The sequence below is a fragment of the Ursus arctos genome, unplaced genomic scaffold, assembly GCF_023065955.2.
Source record: "Ursus arctos isolate Adak ecotype North America unplaced genomic scaffold, UrsArc2.0 scaffold_19, whole genome shotgun sequence".
Classification (NCBI taxonomy): Eukaryota; Metazoa; Chordata; class Mammalia; order Carnivora; family Ursidae; genus Ursus; species Ursus arctos.
The window spans coordinates 38,592,232-38,607,123 of NW_026622863.1; the positions used below are offsets into that span (position 1 = coordinate 38,592,232).

Below are 14,892 nucleotides of genomic sequence, written 5' to 3' on the forward strand. Positions count from 1 at the left end.
GGGAAGACACACCGACTTCTTGGCCCAGGCGACCACTGAGAGGACAATATACAGGCCTCGGGAGACAACGACCTAGACCCGAACCCACCTAGGACCGGGGCTACACCCTCCTCGCGTCCGCCCAGCCCGAGTGCCCCAGGCCGCCTGTGGGCGGGGCCTGAGTATCGCCCCGCCCCGCCGCCCGCCACTCGGGTCACCTGACCTGCCCGCGGCTCACGTGATCCGTCCCTAGCGCCGCCATCTTGGAGCTCCGGATGAGGAGGGGAAAAGCGGGGGGAAAGAGGGAAAAGAGCCGGGAGAGAGGTGGGCGAGGACGAGGGCGAGGGCACGGCCGGGCTCCTGGCCGGCCAAAGGAGGCTCGCGGAAGCAGCAGCCGCCGCCCGACCGCAGGTACCGCGCCCCGGGGCCGCCCCTCCGCCTGCAGGTAGCGCCGCCGCCGGCCATGTGCGTCCTACCCTCAGGCCTCTACCGGCGCCCGCTTCCTCTTCTGCGGGCCGACACCGCCCGGTGCTCGCCACATGCCCCAAGTTCCGCGTCCTCTTCCAGTGCTCTGCGCCGCCCACAGCAAGGCCTGCGGAGACCCCGGGCTTGCCCTGCCGCGGGGGGGTGGGGGGGAACCTGCCGCTCTCCGCATACTGTCACCAGCCTGGTCTCCAGGCGGGCCTGCTAGGCGTTGGTTGCTTCCTTCCCCTCTGCAGATGTGAAACCGCTTAGGCCAGCCTGGATAAAGCTCACGACGGTGCCCTCACCGCATCTCCTGATGACTTTTCTCAAGCCCCATCGCCCCAGCCCTTTAGCCAATTCTTGGTGTAGGAAAAGCTAGTACAGAAAATCCTAGCCTTCTGCCCCTACGAATCTTTTCGGCGAACTGGTGTCCCCAGAGATCACTGAGATCAGTGGGAAAAGCTCCCACCTTTTAAGACCTGCGGGCATCCGGAGTGAATGGTCTGTGTGGAAGGCCTGGATGATTAATTAGGCGGAGGCCATCATCCCAACCCGTAGGCGATCTTTTTAGTTACTGCGGTGGGCTGTAATTTACTATCAGTCTGCATCTCTTTTATCAGGCAATTACTGGATTTATCACCTCCTTGAGCTTGTACTTTCTTCAGTACTCTGCTTTGACTCAGTGTATGGGTTGCGTTATTGATTAAAAGAGAAAGCCTGGCCCTTCATTCCTTTACCTTACTAACTCGTTTAAAATTAACTTCAGGGGAGGACCAAAGACGTGCTTTCTGCCCTGGCAACGAACTATTTACTTAACCATAATCGATAAGATAGCTGCATTCTAGGAGAAACGAATAGGCATTATTCGATTTTTGAGATTCAGTCTAGCTAGTATAAGAAACTGTGGCAAAGAAATGTAAGACCAGGGCAGGAAACTGCCTTAGAAGATATATAGGTCAGTCTACTGTGTCCTCTCTTTTCATGCGTACTGTGCTTGCACAGAACTGTTTGAAGTTTGCAGAATCATCCTTTAGATTGTTTTTTTTGGTTAAAACTGAAAAAGCAATATACAATTTATTGTTCCTTATGCATTAGAAAGTGATATCAGTAAAAACAATAGTATTTTGAGTCAATTAGATAAATTCTGAGCTAAAACAAAATACACAATTATTGGGAGAAGTTTCCAGAGCAGTTTTTTTCTAACTTGTGCAAAATCATAATCTACTTGTTAGAGAAATTATGTAAATTTGCATCACGTGATTGGGTTGCGTGAACATTCCTCTGAATTTCTTTTTGACATAAAATACTGGGAAATTTTTCACTGCCAAAAGAAATAATTACCTTGTTTCATCAAGAAAGAGAAATGTTTGATACTATATACTTCCATTCTTGGCCACAGCTGAATTCTGAAGATTGATCCAAGGGACTGTGTTAATTTCAGGAATTGATTTGAAAGACATTGGCTCTGCCACTTAACAGCCATGTAACCTTGGGTAAGTCGCTTAAACCACACTGAGTGTTTCCTTATTTGTAAAATTGTGTAACACCCACCTGGCCTGTTCCAAAGCGTTATAAAGATCAAACACTAACATGTTTGACACCGGCTAGCTGTAAGGGGCTATTATTCTTTTCAGTATTGATTCTTTATACATATTTGTTCTTACTGAGATGTAAGAGGGAAAACGGTATATTAAGAAAGGGGATTTAGAATCAGGCCTGGATTCCAGTTCTTAAGCCAGTTATTACCTTACATCTGTGAGCCTCAGTTTCCTTACCTGCAAAAAAGAGGCTACTATTACCAGAAATAACATGCTAATACACAAAGTCTACATAGGCACTGCGCCTGGATGGTGAGCACTTGAAGGGCAAGGATTTCTTCTTACTTACTTTAGTAGTCTCCAGCACTGTGCTTGGCACATTATAGGTGCTCAGTAAATGTTAAATCTTATTACTGGTTAATGTTAGTTAGACCTTATGTCTTCACCGTAGCTGCCAAATTAGAATATTCTTTCAGGCTAGATGCCAGCTAAGAAATCTTAGATTATGAAATTCATGTATTTGTGATATTATACTATTTTTTCTTAGTGGCAATTAATCAAATTAAGCTAAGGAGATTTTAACTCAAAGAAATTGTAGCTGACAATAAGATAAATCTATAAATAATGTGTAAGCAATCTCGAGGTAATTTTTTATAGACAGTTTACAATTCAGGGACATGAAAGTTTATCCAGTACCAGTCTCTTGTTTTACATCTGAGAAATCTGAGTAAAACCCACAGAAACAGTGATTTGCCTAATGTCACACAGCTGACTGAGGGTACTCCAGAAGAGGAACTTCTGCCTTTCAGCTGGAGCAAAATGTTTTATATTTTAGAATTATAATCTAGAAGAATGGGAAATTGGCCATTACTTCACACAGTCTTTGTCTAGTTGGGAAAAAACAAATTCTTCGTCTGAAAGAAAATGTTCTTTATAACATAGCAAACTGCCTTTGCACGCACACAGAAAATTACAGCCTTCCTCCAGTCCCCCTCAGGCCCACAGGAATTGTTCAACTTGATTTTACTTACGATAACCATTTTCTGTAACTGAAAGGAACTAATTAGATGTACAAAGAAACCAAGTAGTAAATTACAAGGAAAGAAAGACAACCGAAATAATTTGGTTCTTTTCTTGGGAAAGACATTAATTATAAGCTTTTGCCTGTGGAATTCAGGTCTCCCCCACTTTTCAGTTTGCTTTCTCCCACTTTGCTTTTTATGAAAGACCTACAATAGTACCTATTTTCTCTAACTGAAGGAAATCCGAAGATTTCACTTATACAAAAAAAGACAAAAAGCGAAAATAGTTTTCAATCTTTGTTTTGCAGGGAGCCATTAATAGAGGCAGCGCATACCCCAAGCGGCAAGAGTGACCCCACCAAGCTCCTTCCCTGCCCGGGAGCTGGGCTCTGCATCTCAGCATCAAGGCACCAAAGCTTTGAACTGTGTCTGTGAGCATCTGTGCTTTATCTTGACTTATTTTGTGCATTCGTTAGCAAGGTGTGTCCTGAGGTATCAGAAAAGCCTAAGAGGTTATTTTTTGGTTTGGGGAACACTCAAAACTTCTGCCATATAAATTAATGGTAATTCCTTCCTCACTTTTCATCATTTTGGCTTCTGAAAGATTTCATAGGAAGGTTCTACTTTCAGATAGCCAGAGAAACCTGTCCTGTTGTCTAGGAAAGATTTGAGACTAGGAAGGATTGTAGGACGTTTCTGGTTTGGGATGCGACTTACATTTATTTATTTGTAACAATGTCATACATTTTGTTTAATGTTGTTATGTCTAAAGATTCCAAACAAGAAGCTCCTTACTTTAGTGATGTCTCTAGTCTTTCCTCTTTCTGTAAACCTTCCTGTTCAGCCATATTGATCTTTTCACTAACTACTAGATAGCAAGTTTATTCTAGTTTATGAAAATATAATAACGTTACGGCTGTTTTCCTTGTCAATCTTACCCTTGTATTAACAGAATTCCAAAAGAGCAACTGAGGCACTCTGGGATAATTCAAGGAGGATATATTTACAAAGATACTCATAATAAAGATGTAGGACTTGTACAGGCAAACCACAGGGATAATGCAGTTACCTGAAACTAGCAGCATCAGGAGAAGGAAGAGGTACCAGAACCAGGAGTGTATTGTAGAGCCCTCTGCCTGGAGAGAATGGCCTTCCATTGAGGAACATGGCCAATCCAAGGTGACCTAGAGGGAGGGAACCAAGGACATGAATATCCTGATCTCAGTCCACTACCTCCCTCTGGTCTCCTGTCGTGGCTCCCCATTGGCAACCAGAAACTAGAGGGCATGGGAGTCTAATGATGTAATACCTCCTGGGCAGAGAGCAGAGTGGAGAAAAGGAGACAGTGAGCCCAGAGGGGCAAATGGTTGACATCTGGCACAGCCGTCTTTTGGAATACAGTGCACCTCTTCCCTCTTCAAAAAGCCTTTTCTTACCTTCCTAGACCAAAATTAGCTCTTCACTTTTTATTAGGTTTTGGTCATTGACTGTTCCGTTCCAATTATTTTACGTGGTGTACCGTTTCATTATTTAAAAGCTGTTAATTCTTTTTAACTTCTAAATATGTTTGTCCTATCCAGTCAATTCAGTTTTAAACCATGAGTACTGTGATTTTTTTTTCATACTGTATTTTGCTTAATGCCTTGCACTTAACAATTTTTACTATAATTTTTTATTATGTAAAGTTTTAAACGTGTACACAGTAGAAAGAACAGTATAAGGAATTCCTAGATACTCATCACTTAACTTCAGTTGTAAAATTTGCCATTCCTTCTCTATCCCCACCCTCTCCACCCACCCCCTTGACCAGAGTCGTTTTTTAAAGTTGCATTTACATTGATCTCTTGAAGGCCGTGGATAGTATGCAGATGTTCATAATCCTTGTTGTCATCATTATGAGCCCTGGGATTATATTTGTACTCTTTGTTTTCCTCTTTTTTTTTCCCAAATAAATTTTACTTCACTTGGCATAGAATCCGATATATATTTGTACATTGGTGGCGTAAGTGAAATTTTCATGAAAATTTAAAGGGCTGACCTTAAGGTCAGCTTAACTCCCTCCTGGTATATACTTCATTATGAACTGTTTATCTAACCTTTTCTAACAGAGACTTTTGTTTTAATGAGACTTAACTTGTACATTGATTCTGCCATGTGGACTCAGACTGGTTTTTCAGGTGTTTCTTGATGTATTTTATGTTGTCATATCTGTTTTATAGCTGCCATTTCTGTACTTATCCCCAAATGTATGCAGCCTCTAAAATGAGGTACTTACATAAATGTTCAGGGAAAATTGGAGCATCTGCTGCAAATTTCCATTAGCTCTTAATGCCTGAGCAGACACAGCTTTTAAAATCTGAATGTTTTGTCAGTTTCTTTTGTATTAGTCTTTTTCTTCAGATAAGATGAACTCCTCTTCCTCTTCATTTCACTTTCTTTTTAAGGTTACACACTAAAATATCCACAGGGAGCAATTTGCACTGCTCTTTCCTATTCTATCATTAAGTAAAAGAGGGATAACATGAATCACCTTTGTAACCCTGTGGGTATGCAAAGTCTGTTGAGCAAATATTCACTTGTTAACCTGCAGACTACAGTCAGCCTACATGGGTGACACATTTCCTGGAGAAGGAGACGTTAGATCTGCAGTAGACCACCAGATCTTGTGAAAGAAATTAAATGTTCAGGCATTCATGTTATTAACAGTTACTTAACTAATTTTCATTTAACAACTGAACTGAAAAAAGGAAAGCCTTAAGTGAGTGACCTTAAAAGGAAATCATTAGTCACAGAAAGAGCCACAGCGCCCTTTGGCCTTAAAATGTGAAACTCTCAGGCAGTAAGGTGACTTATGAAGTCACAATGGATTTTCCTAAAGAAACAAATTGTTCCCGTACTGGTCCCTTCTTTAGTGACTTAGGATTGAGTGTAGAGATTTAAAAATACTGCTCTTCCTACTTGAGAAGGATGGAAAGGAACTACATAGTCTGTTGAGAGGTAATGCCCTCAGGTTGTTTAAGGGAGAGAGTGGCTAAAGGGCCAGTGGTGTGTGGGAGCTGGGATAGCAGTCACTGTTGTAATGGCTGTGGAGTGCATTCCCTACCATGAGTGCAGTTGGACATGGAAAAGAAAAGAAAGCTGATCACACTGGACAGAATATCAGGAAGGAGGGAAGAAGTAGTACTAAAGAAACCGAGAGTAAAATGTTTGCATTTTTGCCTGATGTGGACCTAGATATAGAAAGTTTGTGTGCCAGAAAGAGCAGAAAATCAGAGAGGAAAAGCCATCATTGTTGCCAAGAGTAGATATGGGAGGACTGGCACCGCAGCTGGTCAGAGCACCGGTAGGGTCTAGCAGGAGTTAGGTTTGATCTTGGCAGGGGCTGAAGGGCTCTTCCATGTTGATTGAGCCACCTGGGGGGAGAGAAGCCATTATTCACCTCCTAAAATAAGAATTCAGAGCCTGTAACTGAAGTTTAAGAATAGTATGGTCTTTGGTCTATAGCTGGTGCCACTAAAAATTTTGCTGGCATTTATTGAATGTTGTGAGTAAGACTCCAGAATGCACCTAAAATGTGGAAAAACAAAACTTGTTGCTGGAAAAAAGCCTAAACCGAAAAATGTGATCCAAGTCAACAAATTAATCTCACTTTGAGCCAAAGGAAATGTTTGAAATGAAAGTACTGCCAGGAAATAGAGGATTCAAGATTTAGGCGGAAAGATATTGTGAGTATTTTTTGTTTTGTAACTTCCTTGGCTGTAATGCATTGCTAGAACTTACAGAGAACCCCTTTTAAGGACTTTGAATATTTAGACCTGAAACACAACTAGAATATCACTTGTTTTCCTTCTCAGATGCCCCTTCCCTCTCGGGGGAAAAAGAAAAGAAAAAGCATACATGTGTATGAGTAGTAGTTAACCACTAATATGGCCTCTAGGAAAAAACCACAGCGTAGTTTGTGGTTTATCTTCAGGAAGATAAATGGAAGGAAGTAAAAGAGGGAACTAGATCATTGCTTTTATGTAGTTTCGGTTACATGGTACTTCTCAAAATTCACTCTGCCCTTCGCAAGAGGTTCACAACTCTTTTTTATAATTCCAAAAATTTGGGGAGTAAAAAACCAAATTTATGATTTTATTAATAAAGCTACAGTTATATTTGGTATAAGAAGTTGTCTCCCAAGGATTGTGTCGATCATGTATTAGCTTTACAGAGTGGTATTCTGTAGTAACTTGAGGTGGTTCCACATGCACTGGGAATGCCTGTGTTCCTTCAGTCAAGGAATAGGAGTCCTGTTTTTTGGCACTGGGCAAAAGAGAGGGAGTACTGATTGGGCCCAGCTAGATGTCTAGGGGAAAGAAAGTGAAGAAAAAGGAGATGCCAATTGTTGAAGTCATTTCCAAAGGAAGAAATGGATGAAAAGGTCTTGATAGGGGATGGCACTCCAAAGAGAAGTTGTGAACAATTTAAGTCTCTGTTGGGGCTAGCCGGGTGTACTGATACGGAGCTCCCAGGTTAGAGAATGTGGAGATGAGCTTAAACTCTAAGATGAGCTTCGATTTCGTTTAATTACATACCTGGGATACCTATAACCTGGTTATTTCTTTCTGTTGTATATTATCCTTTCTAGATATGGAAGAAAGCAGCAGTGTTGCCATGTTGGTACCAGATATTGGAGAACAGGAAGCTATATTGACTGCTGAAACTGTCATCAGTTCATCATTGGAAATCGATGAACAAAGAAAAGTTAAAACAGATCCATTGATCCATGTTATCCAGAAGTTAAGTAAGATAGTAGAACATGAAAAGTCACAAAAATGTCTTTTAATTGGGAAAAAACGCTCACGTTCAAGTGGTGTAGCACACTCTCTTGAAGCCCAAGAACTTTGCGAGATTCCAGCTAAAGTAACCCAGTCACCTGCTGCCGAGAGTAGAAGGGCTGAGATGTCGCAGATACATTTTACCCCTGGCTCTCTTGCCCAGAACGATGGGAAGGCCATGTCTTACCAGTGTAGCCTTTGCAAGTTTCTGTCGTCATCGTTTTCTGTGTTAAAAGATCATATCAAGCAGCATGGTCAGCAGAATGAGGTGATATTAATGTGCTCAGAGTGCCATATTACATCTAAAAGCCAAGAGGAACTTGAAGCTCACGTGGTAAATGACCATGAAAACGATGCCAACAGTCGCACTCAATCCAAAGCCCAACAGTGTGTAAGCCCTTCCAACCCTTTGTCTCAGAGACCCACAGAAAGAAGTAACGAAACCGCTTCTGATCTCGCCGTGAGTGCGGACAGTCTGCAAATTCACACTGCCCAAAACGCACCCGTGACAGAGATGGGTAAGAGGAAGTGGTATGCGTATGAACAGTATGGCATGTATCGGTGCTTGTTTTGTAGTTACACCTGTGGCCAGCAGAGAATGTTGAAAACACATGCTTGGAAGCATGCCGGGGAGGTCGATTGCTCCTATCCAATCTTTGAAAATGAAAACGAGCCCCTAGGCTTGCTGGACTCTTCAGTGGCTGCTGAACCTGGTGCGCTGGACGCAGTCGTCATTGCTATTGGAGACAACGAACTGAGTATCCACAACGGGCCTTCAGTACAAGTGCAGATTTGCAGCTCAGAAACATTATCCTCTTCATCTCCTTTAGAACAGAGTACGGAAGGGGGAGTTCATCTAGGTCAGTCAGTTACTCTTGACCCTAACGAGGAAGAAATGCTAGAGGTGATTTCCGATGTGGAGGAGAATCTGGTTGCTGATAGCCTACTTTCATCTGCACAGAAGATCATCAGTAGCAGCCCAAATAAAAAAGGTCACGTTAATGTGATAGTGGAGCGTCTGCCAAATGCTGAAGAAACTCTTTCACAGAAACATTTCCTCATGAATGCCGAAATCGAAGAAGGAAAAAACCTGAGCCCGACAGAATCCCAGATTGGGTGTGAAGGAAGAGATGAAGTTTATCGTGCTGATAAATGTACTGTTGACATCGGGGGGCTGATCATAGGCTGGAGCAGTCCAGAGAAGAAAGACAGTGAGTTAGTTAACAAAGGACTGGCTGCTGATGAGAATGCCCCGCCAGGCCGAAGAAGAACAAATTCTGAGTCTCTCAGACTGCACTCGTTAGCCGCAGAAGCCCTCGTCACGATGCCTATAAGAGCTGCAGAGCTGACGAGGGCCAACCTCGGGCACTACGGCAATATAAACCTTTTAGATCCAGACACCGGCCAAAGGCAAGCAGATAGTACGTTGGCAGCATATTCTAAAATGATGTCACCACTTAAAAACTCTGCAGATGGATTAACTACTTTTAACCAAAGCAACTCTACTTTGGTAGCACTCCCAGAGGGTAGGCAGGAATTGTCAGATGGGCAAGTTAAGACTGGCATCAGCATGTCCTTACTGACGGTCATTGAAAAGCTGAGGGAAAGGACAGACCAAAATGCTTCAGATGATGACATTTTGAAGGAGTTGCAGGACAACGCCCAGTGCCAACCCAGCAGCGACACGAGCTTGTCGGGAAGCAGCGTGGTAGAATACATCCCCAATGCTGATCGGCCCTACCGCTGCCGCCTGTGTCACTACGCAAGCGGGAACAAGGGCTACATCAAGCAGCACTTGCGGGTGCATCGACAGAGACAGCCGTATCAGTGTCCTATCTGTGAGCACATAGCTGACAACAGCAAAGATTTGGAGAACCACATGATCAACCACTGTAAAACAAGAATATACCAGTGCAAACAGTGTGAGGAATCTTTTCATTATAAGGTAAGCATAGGTTCATGAAATCATTCAGAGAACCTTAGAATCTTTAGAACCAGGAGGGAACTTGGTAGAGAGAGCCCAGCCACCTCATTTTATAGATAAGGAAACTGAGACCCAGGAAAGTTGGGTAATTTGCCCAGGGGATCCCAACTGAATTGAAATTGGGACTGAAATCTGGGTCATCAGAATTTCTGGTGTACGATTGTTTTCCCTGCCTACCGCCTCCTTAACAGTTTCTGTGTTTATTGCTTTAGTTCTGGCGTGGCTATCTTTTTTTAAATGTGTTGATTTTAAATTGCAGGGTAATTACGAGGGAACGTACAGTGGAGGGACATACACACGTTTGATTTACACAAATGTAATCCTACATCATCAGTACAAAAAAAACAGCTATTTTTCATCTTCCATGGCCCCAAAATGTAGGTCATTCACTTCAGCTACACCCCCAGCCAGTAGCGATCTGTGTCATTGCAGGGGGAAAAATAAGCTGTGTTGGACTTCATGAAAGACAGTAAGGTGGAAATAGAGCCACATGTGTTGCTTTATGGGCAGTTTAAGAGACTTTGAAGGATTATTTTGACTGTGATTTTCATCTTATATGCTGCCTTATAACCAACAACCAGCATGAGATACTGTTTTTGTAAAGGAAACTGGATTCATTGAATCATTAGTTTCGCACTTTTCTTCTCTAATGTGCCAGCTGGCTGTTTGGTGGAAGGAGAAAGGTGTCCTAAAAGGGTAACTGGGGTGTAGACATTTCCTCTCAGATTTCCCAGAGTTGGGGTCTAGCTGGTAGTAAAAAGGTAATCAGGAATAAAAAAGCCTTTGACTCTGAGGTTCACTGCCTACTTGGATTGCCCTCATGAAATTCTGAAGTGGCCTCAGGCTACCAGACAAGCAGTGCATCCAAATGGGCAGCAAAAGCAAGTTCCAGAAGTTTCTTTGGCTCCTGCATTCTTGATTGGTGGGGGTGGAGGAAGAAGATACCGTGGAGGAACCGTTCCAATTAGGTCTCTCTTACACATTTAGTTGATACTGAAAGGCAAAAATTAGCAGGAGTCCAGCAGTTACTGTTTGGATTTATTTTTGTGAAAGCATTGGGTTATTCTGAGTGACCTGCTCTTCCCTCCGCCGGGCCTGTCAGCAGTTCAGTAAGTAGGCACGTGCCATGTGTAAGCAGGGGATTCCTCTCAGAGAAGGCAAAACTGCCTTTTTGATGAGATTGTGATTTCCCTAGTGTATTTCTTCCCATAAACTGTCAAATAAGTCAGATAATCTTTTAGCACGTTTGTTTGTAAAATATTGGTAATGTGTTCTAGGTACTAGGCCGTGAAAGCAATTAACTGCTTCTACAGCCTCTTAGTAACAGTGCAAGTATATTTATTGAAGGTTACATGTGAATATTTCTCAATTTTTTAGAGTCAGCTGAGGAACCATGAGAGAGAGCAACACAGTCTTCCAGATACCTTGTCAGTAGCAACTTCTAATGAGTCGAGAATTTCTGGTGATACAGCTGATGGAAAATGTGTTCAAGAAGGTATCCGTGTATTTGTTTTGTACAGGCTGCATGACTAGCATATGAAGTTTTCTTAAAAAGCCCTCAGTTGTCATGTGGGTTAATTTCAGGACTAAAGCTGCATATATTCCCTCTTTTCATACTGCGGAGTGAATCTTACCTGTGTTCCTGAGGATATCCTGAGGTACTGACTGAAATGCAGTGTTAGTGAATACTCAGCTTCGATAATGTAGGTAGATAATAGGCTGAAATTTATGCTGTCCTGGAAGAGCCAAGGCCAGCGCAAAGCCTTGGGTGACATACCAACAAGCCGGGGAAGTCGCAGTGTGGGAAGCAGGCCCCCCTCTCTCAGTACCAGTTGACCCACTGAGAACATACAGCTTTTGCAGATGGTAGGCCCCCACCTCAAACTTTAAGTGAGGCTTCCTGCTGTGATCTTATTCTTATCCAAGTATGACTGCCAGATTTCATCTGCATTATTTTAAAAAAACGCAAAAAAACACAAGATCTTTTTATGTACCAGTTAGGTACCAGTCGGCCAAGTTTCTGCTAATAGGAATATTAGAATCAAAAGATTTAATTAGAGTTCCATGAAAAGGCGGATGCCACATCCGGAGAATTAGGGATAAAGCGTAATAAACTGTGCTTCCTTGCATCAGCTCTCTTAAATTGATATACTTTAAATGTCTCAAGTGCGGTACATAGTGTTTATGGGAAATAAAACATATTGGGGTGACTTTCCTTTTTAGATTTCCTAAGAATTAAAGTTAGAAACAACTGCAGAGTAAAATGTTTTACCATAATGTTTCATTAAATTATACCCCAGAAAGCATAACTGATTCAAGAATGTTTCTGAAAGAACTGATTTTGACACCACTGTAGCACCAAAATTCCCTTGTCAAACAGATGTCATCCCTGTAAAACTATCCAAAACAAAAGGAGTTTATGACATAGCATCTGTTTCTGCAATAGATGGCTGAGCTAAAACAGTTTTTACAAAATAGCCCTAAATGCCTCCTTTTATTTTAATTCATTATGTTTCCATATCCCCCTTTAAAGGAGACATTAAAACATTTGATGTCATTGGACCATAAATCCCTAATGAAGGAATAAAGTAAATACTACTCAGTGGCACCACCTGCGGTTAATACGAGTGGAGGAATATGTCTTTTCTAGCACCATCTTCAAAAGCAGTAATTTATAAAACTGTCCAAATGGGTTGTTAAATTAGAACTCACAATTTTAATAAAAAAGATTAAACTGTCGGCTCAAAATTAAAGTAACCAGTTTGAACTTTACAGCGACAGCATCTGTCCACCATATTCCATTTTACAGTGTCTTTTCTTTGTGCATTCTGCTCTGTTTCTTGGGGTTAAATGTATGGATTTTAGATTGTTTGCCATGTCTCTTTTTTCCTCACTTTGCTCCATTTGCTTTTTTCTGTCATAGTCGTAAAACACTTCAGATGACTGATAACCTCCTGCACACTCACACTGATACTTCATTAATTCAGTATTAGATCTTTGGAAATCTGGTTGTCAGGCCAAGAAACAAGTAAGGTCAAAGTAATTCATGTTTTACTAAAACTTCTTTAGCCATTTAGTAAAGTTAATAAACAAGTTGGGGGATGTGTGCCTCAGTGGTCCCCAGCCTCTGCCCGCTCTGATGGCACAGATAACTTGGGACATGTTTTTGACTCCGAGACCCAGTGTAATGGTATTTCAGACATTCGTTCTGCCAAAAGGCGTGGAGTGCCCATCCTGAGCTAGCTGCCGGGAGTCCAGTGAAGGCATCAGTGCCTGTAAGGACCGCAGCCGGGGAGGAAGACAGAACCGTACTGCCGGGGTTGTCAGCCGACCTCACAGGTGCTCTACTAGAGCCATGGGCAAAGCACTTTCGTATGGTGCTCCTTTGTGAAATTTAATTAAATCATTCTTTATTGCAAACGTACAATTCGCAAAGCCCTGGAAATTCGGCATGAACGAAACACACAGATCCCTGCCCTCTGGGGAATCTACAGCCAGGGACAGGTCAGAGATCTGACACACAAATGCAGGTGACATACAGACTGTGATGAGGGAAGAATAGAGAATTCTCTGCTTACTAAGTAAACCATGCTGAGAGGTTCTAGAATTTCCATTTTGTAGATGAGAAAACTGAGTCCTCACAAGGTAAAATGCTTTGCCCATGATCACCCTGGTAGTAGGTGGAAGAGCAAGGATGAAGCCCAGAGTTTTGAACGTTAAATCTCATATTCCTTCCGTTGGAAACAGTTGCTTGAAGTAGCACGGGCTCTCATTCTGTGCTATATTAAGTTTTTCCATCTGTCATTTTTATTAGTTGTCATTGATCTGTAATATTTCTCACACAAAACCATTATCCAATATTTCACACTTCATTTTTTCAGGGTTTTTTAAAAAACTGAATTTGGAACAATGCCACTTATAATCAAGTCCAAGTTTTTAACCTACCAATTAAGAGTAATACTTACATTATAATTATGATTAGTGTGTATATTAATATTGTAGACTTACACCAGGAAATTAGGACATTGTGTTCTGCCTGGCAAAAGTAGTTACAGGCAAAAGAAAATATCAGATTTAGAAAGCTTAAATTTAACTTAAGGGTTTTCTTTGTTTTGTTAAAATTTCAGCGTGGGTTTCTTTTGTGCCACCAGTTTTACGATTCTGCACTGTGTGGTGGTACTCCACCTAGGCTTCCTTCCTGCTCTGCCTTATTCTCCAGCTTTCCATGCTTGCTTTGTTCCTGAATATAAAGCAATGAGGCTGTGAATGGCCTGCGGACTTTGTGCTTACAGAAGAGTAAAGAGAGTGTTGAATATCTCCAGGAACAGTTTCACATGATCAAGGCATCCAGCTTGTATTTTCTCAGGCTTACCCTGATTAAAATTACCCAGCCCTATTGCTGCAGAATGAGGGTGGGAACATGGCCTCTCTTCCAGTGGATCCATGTAGTCCGGATTTCAGAGAGCCACATACTCACATTAGTGGTAACACTTGTCCTTGTCACCCGCCAGTTTGCTAGGTATGATGATAAGACATTATTTAGCACTGAATAATTTGCGGTTGTTTTTCCTTCCATTGTTGTTGCACTGACAGCTGACTTTCAGTTACAAACAAAGGAAACCCACAGGGTAAAAAAGCTTTAGGCTTTTTATCTGGAGTTTGTTATGTATGCTTTGTAGCCATACTGTATAATATTACATTATAGTACTAAATCTCAGCTTGTCAGCAAATCAGTGTTTCCTTAAGACGAGTATCCAGTATCAATTAGACTAACACCTTTCAGATGAACAGAGTATCTCTGGTTGATTCCGCTGCTACACAGCAGGGCAGCTGGTATCAAGTTTATTCTATTTTAGCATTTCGTTCAAGGTTATATAGAAACTAACCCAATGTATCTGTGTTTACAGGTCAGATGATGTTCAGTTTATATCTGCTGATAGTCCAGTTGCAGGAGAACCTGGAAAGCCGTGTTCAAACTTGTTAACTTTATTAAATGAGAAAGCCTTGATTGAAATGTTAATACTATGTGTTACAAATATTCATTTACAGTGGAAATTATGTCATTGGTATCTAATCAGTGTATG

At 41.9% G+C, this 14,892-nt stretch overlaps 1 protein-coding gene across 9 annotated transcripts in view; it reads left to right on the forward strand.

Annotated features, from left to right (window-relative positions):
* The first annotated feature begins 230 nt into the window (after positions 1-230).
* ZNF507 (zinc finger protein 507) overlaps positions 231-14,892 on the forward strand; it is a 45,767-nt gene continuing 31,105 nt past the window's right edge. For 3 of the 9 annotated variants that reach the window (XM_057314302.1, XM_026484260.4, XM_026484253.4), the window contains exons 1-3: positions 231-390; positions 7,635-9,769; positions 11,186-11,303. In XM_057314302.1, coding sequence (XP_057170285.1) covers positions 255-390; positions 7,635-9,769; positions 11,186-11,303 — 2,389 coding nt within the window. In that variant the 5' untranslated portion in view covers positions 231-254. Of the gene's footprint in view, positions 425-607; positions 1,938-3,312; positions 3,485-7,634; positions 9,770-11,185; positions 11,304-14,715; positions 14,829-14,892 lie in introns of those variants that run through there. The other 6 variants (XM_044378925.3, XM_057314303.1, XM_044378926.3 and 3 more) reach the window with 6 other exon arrangements.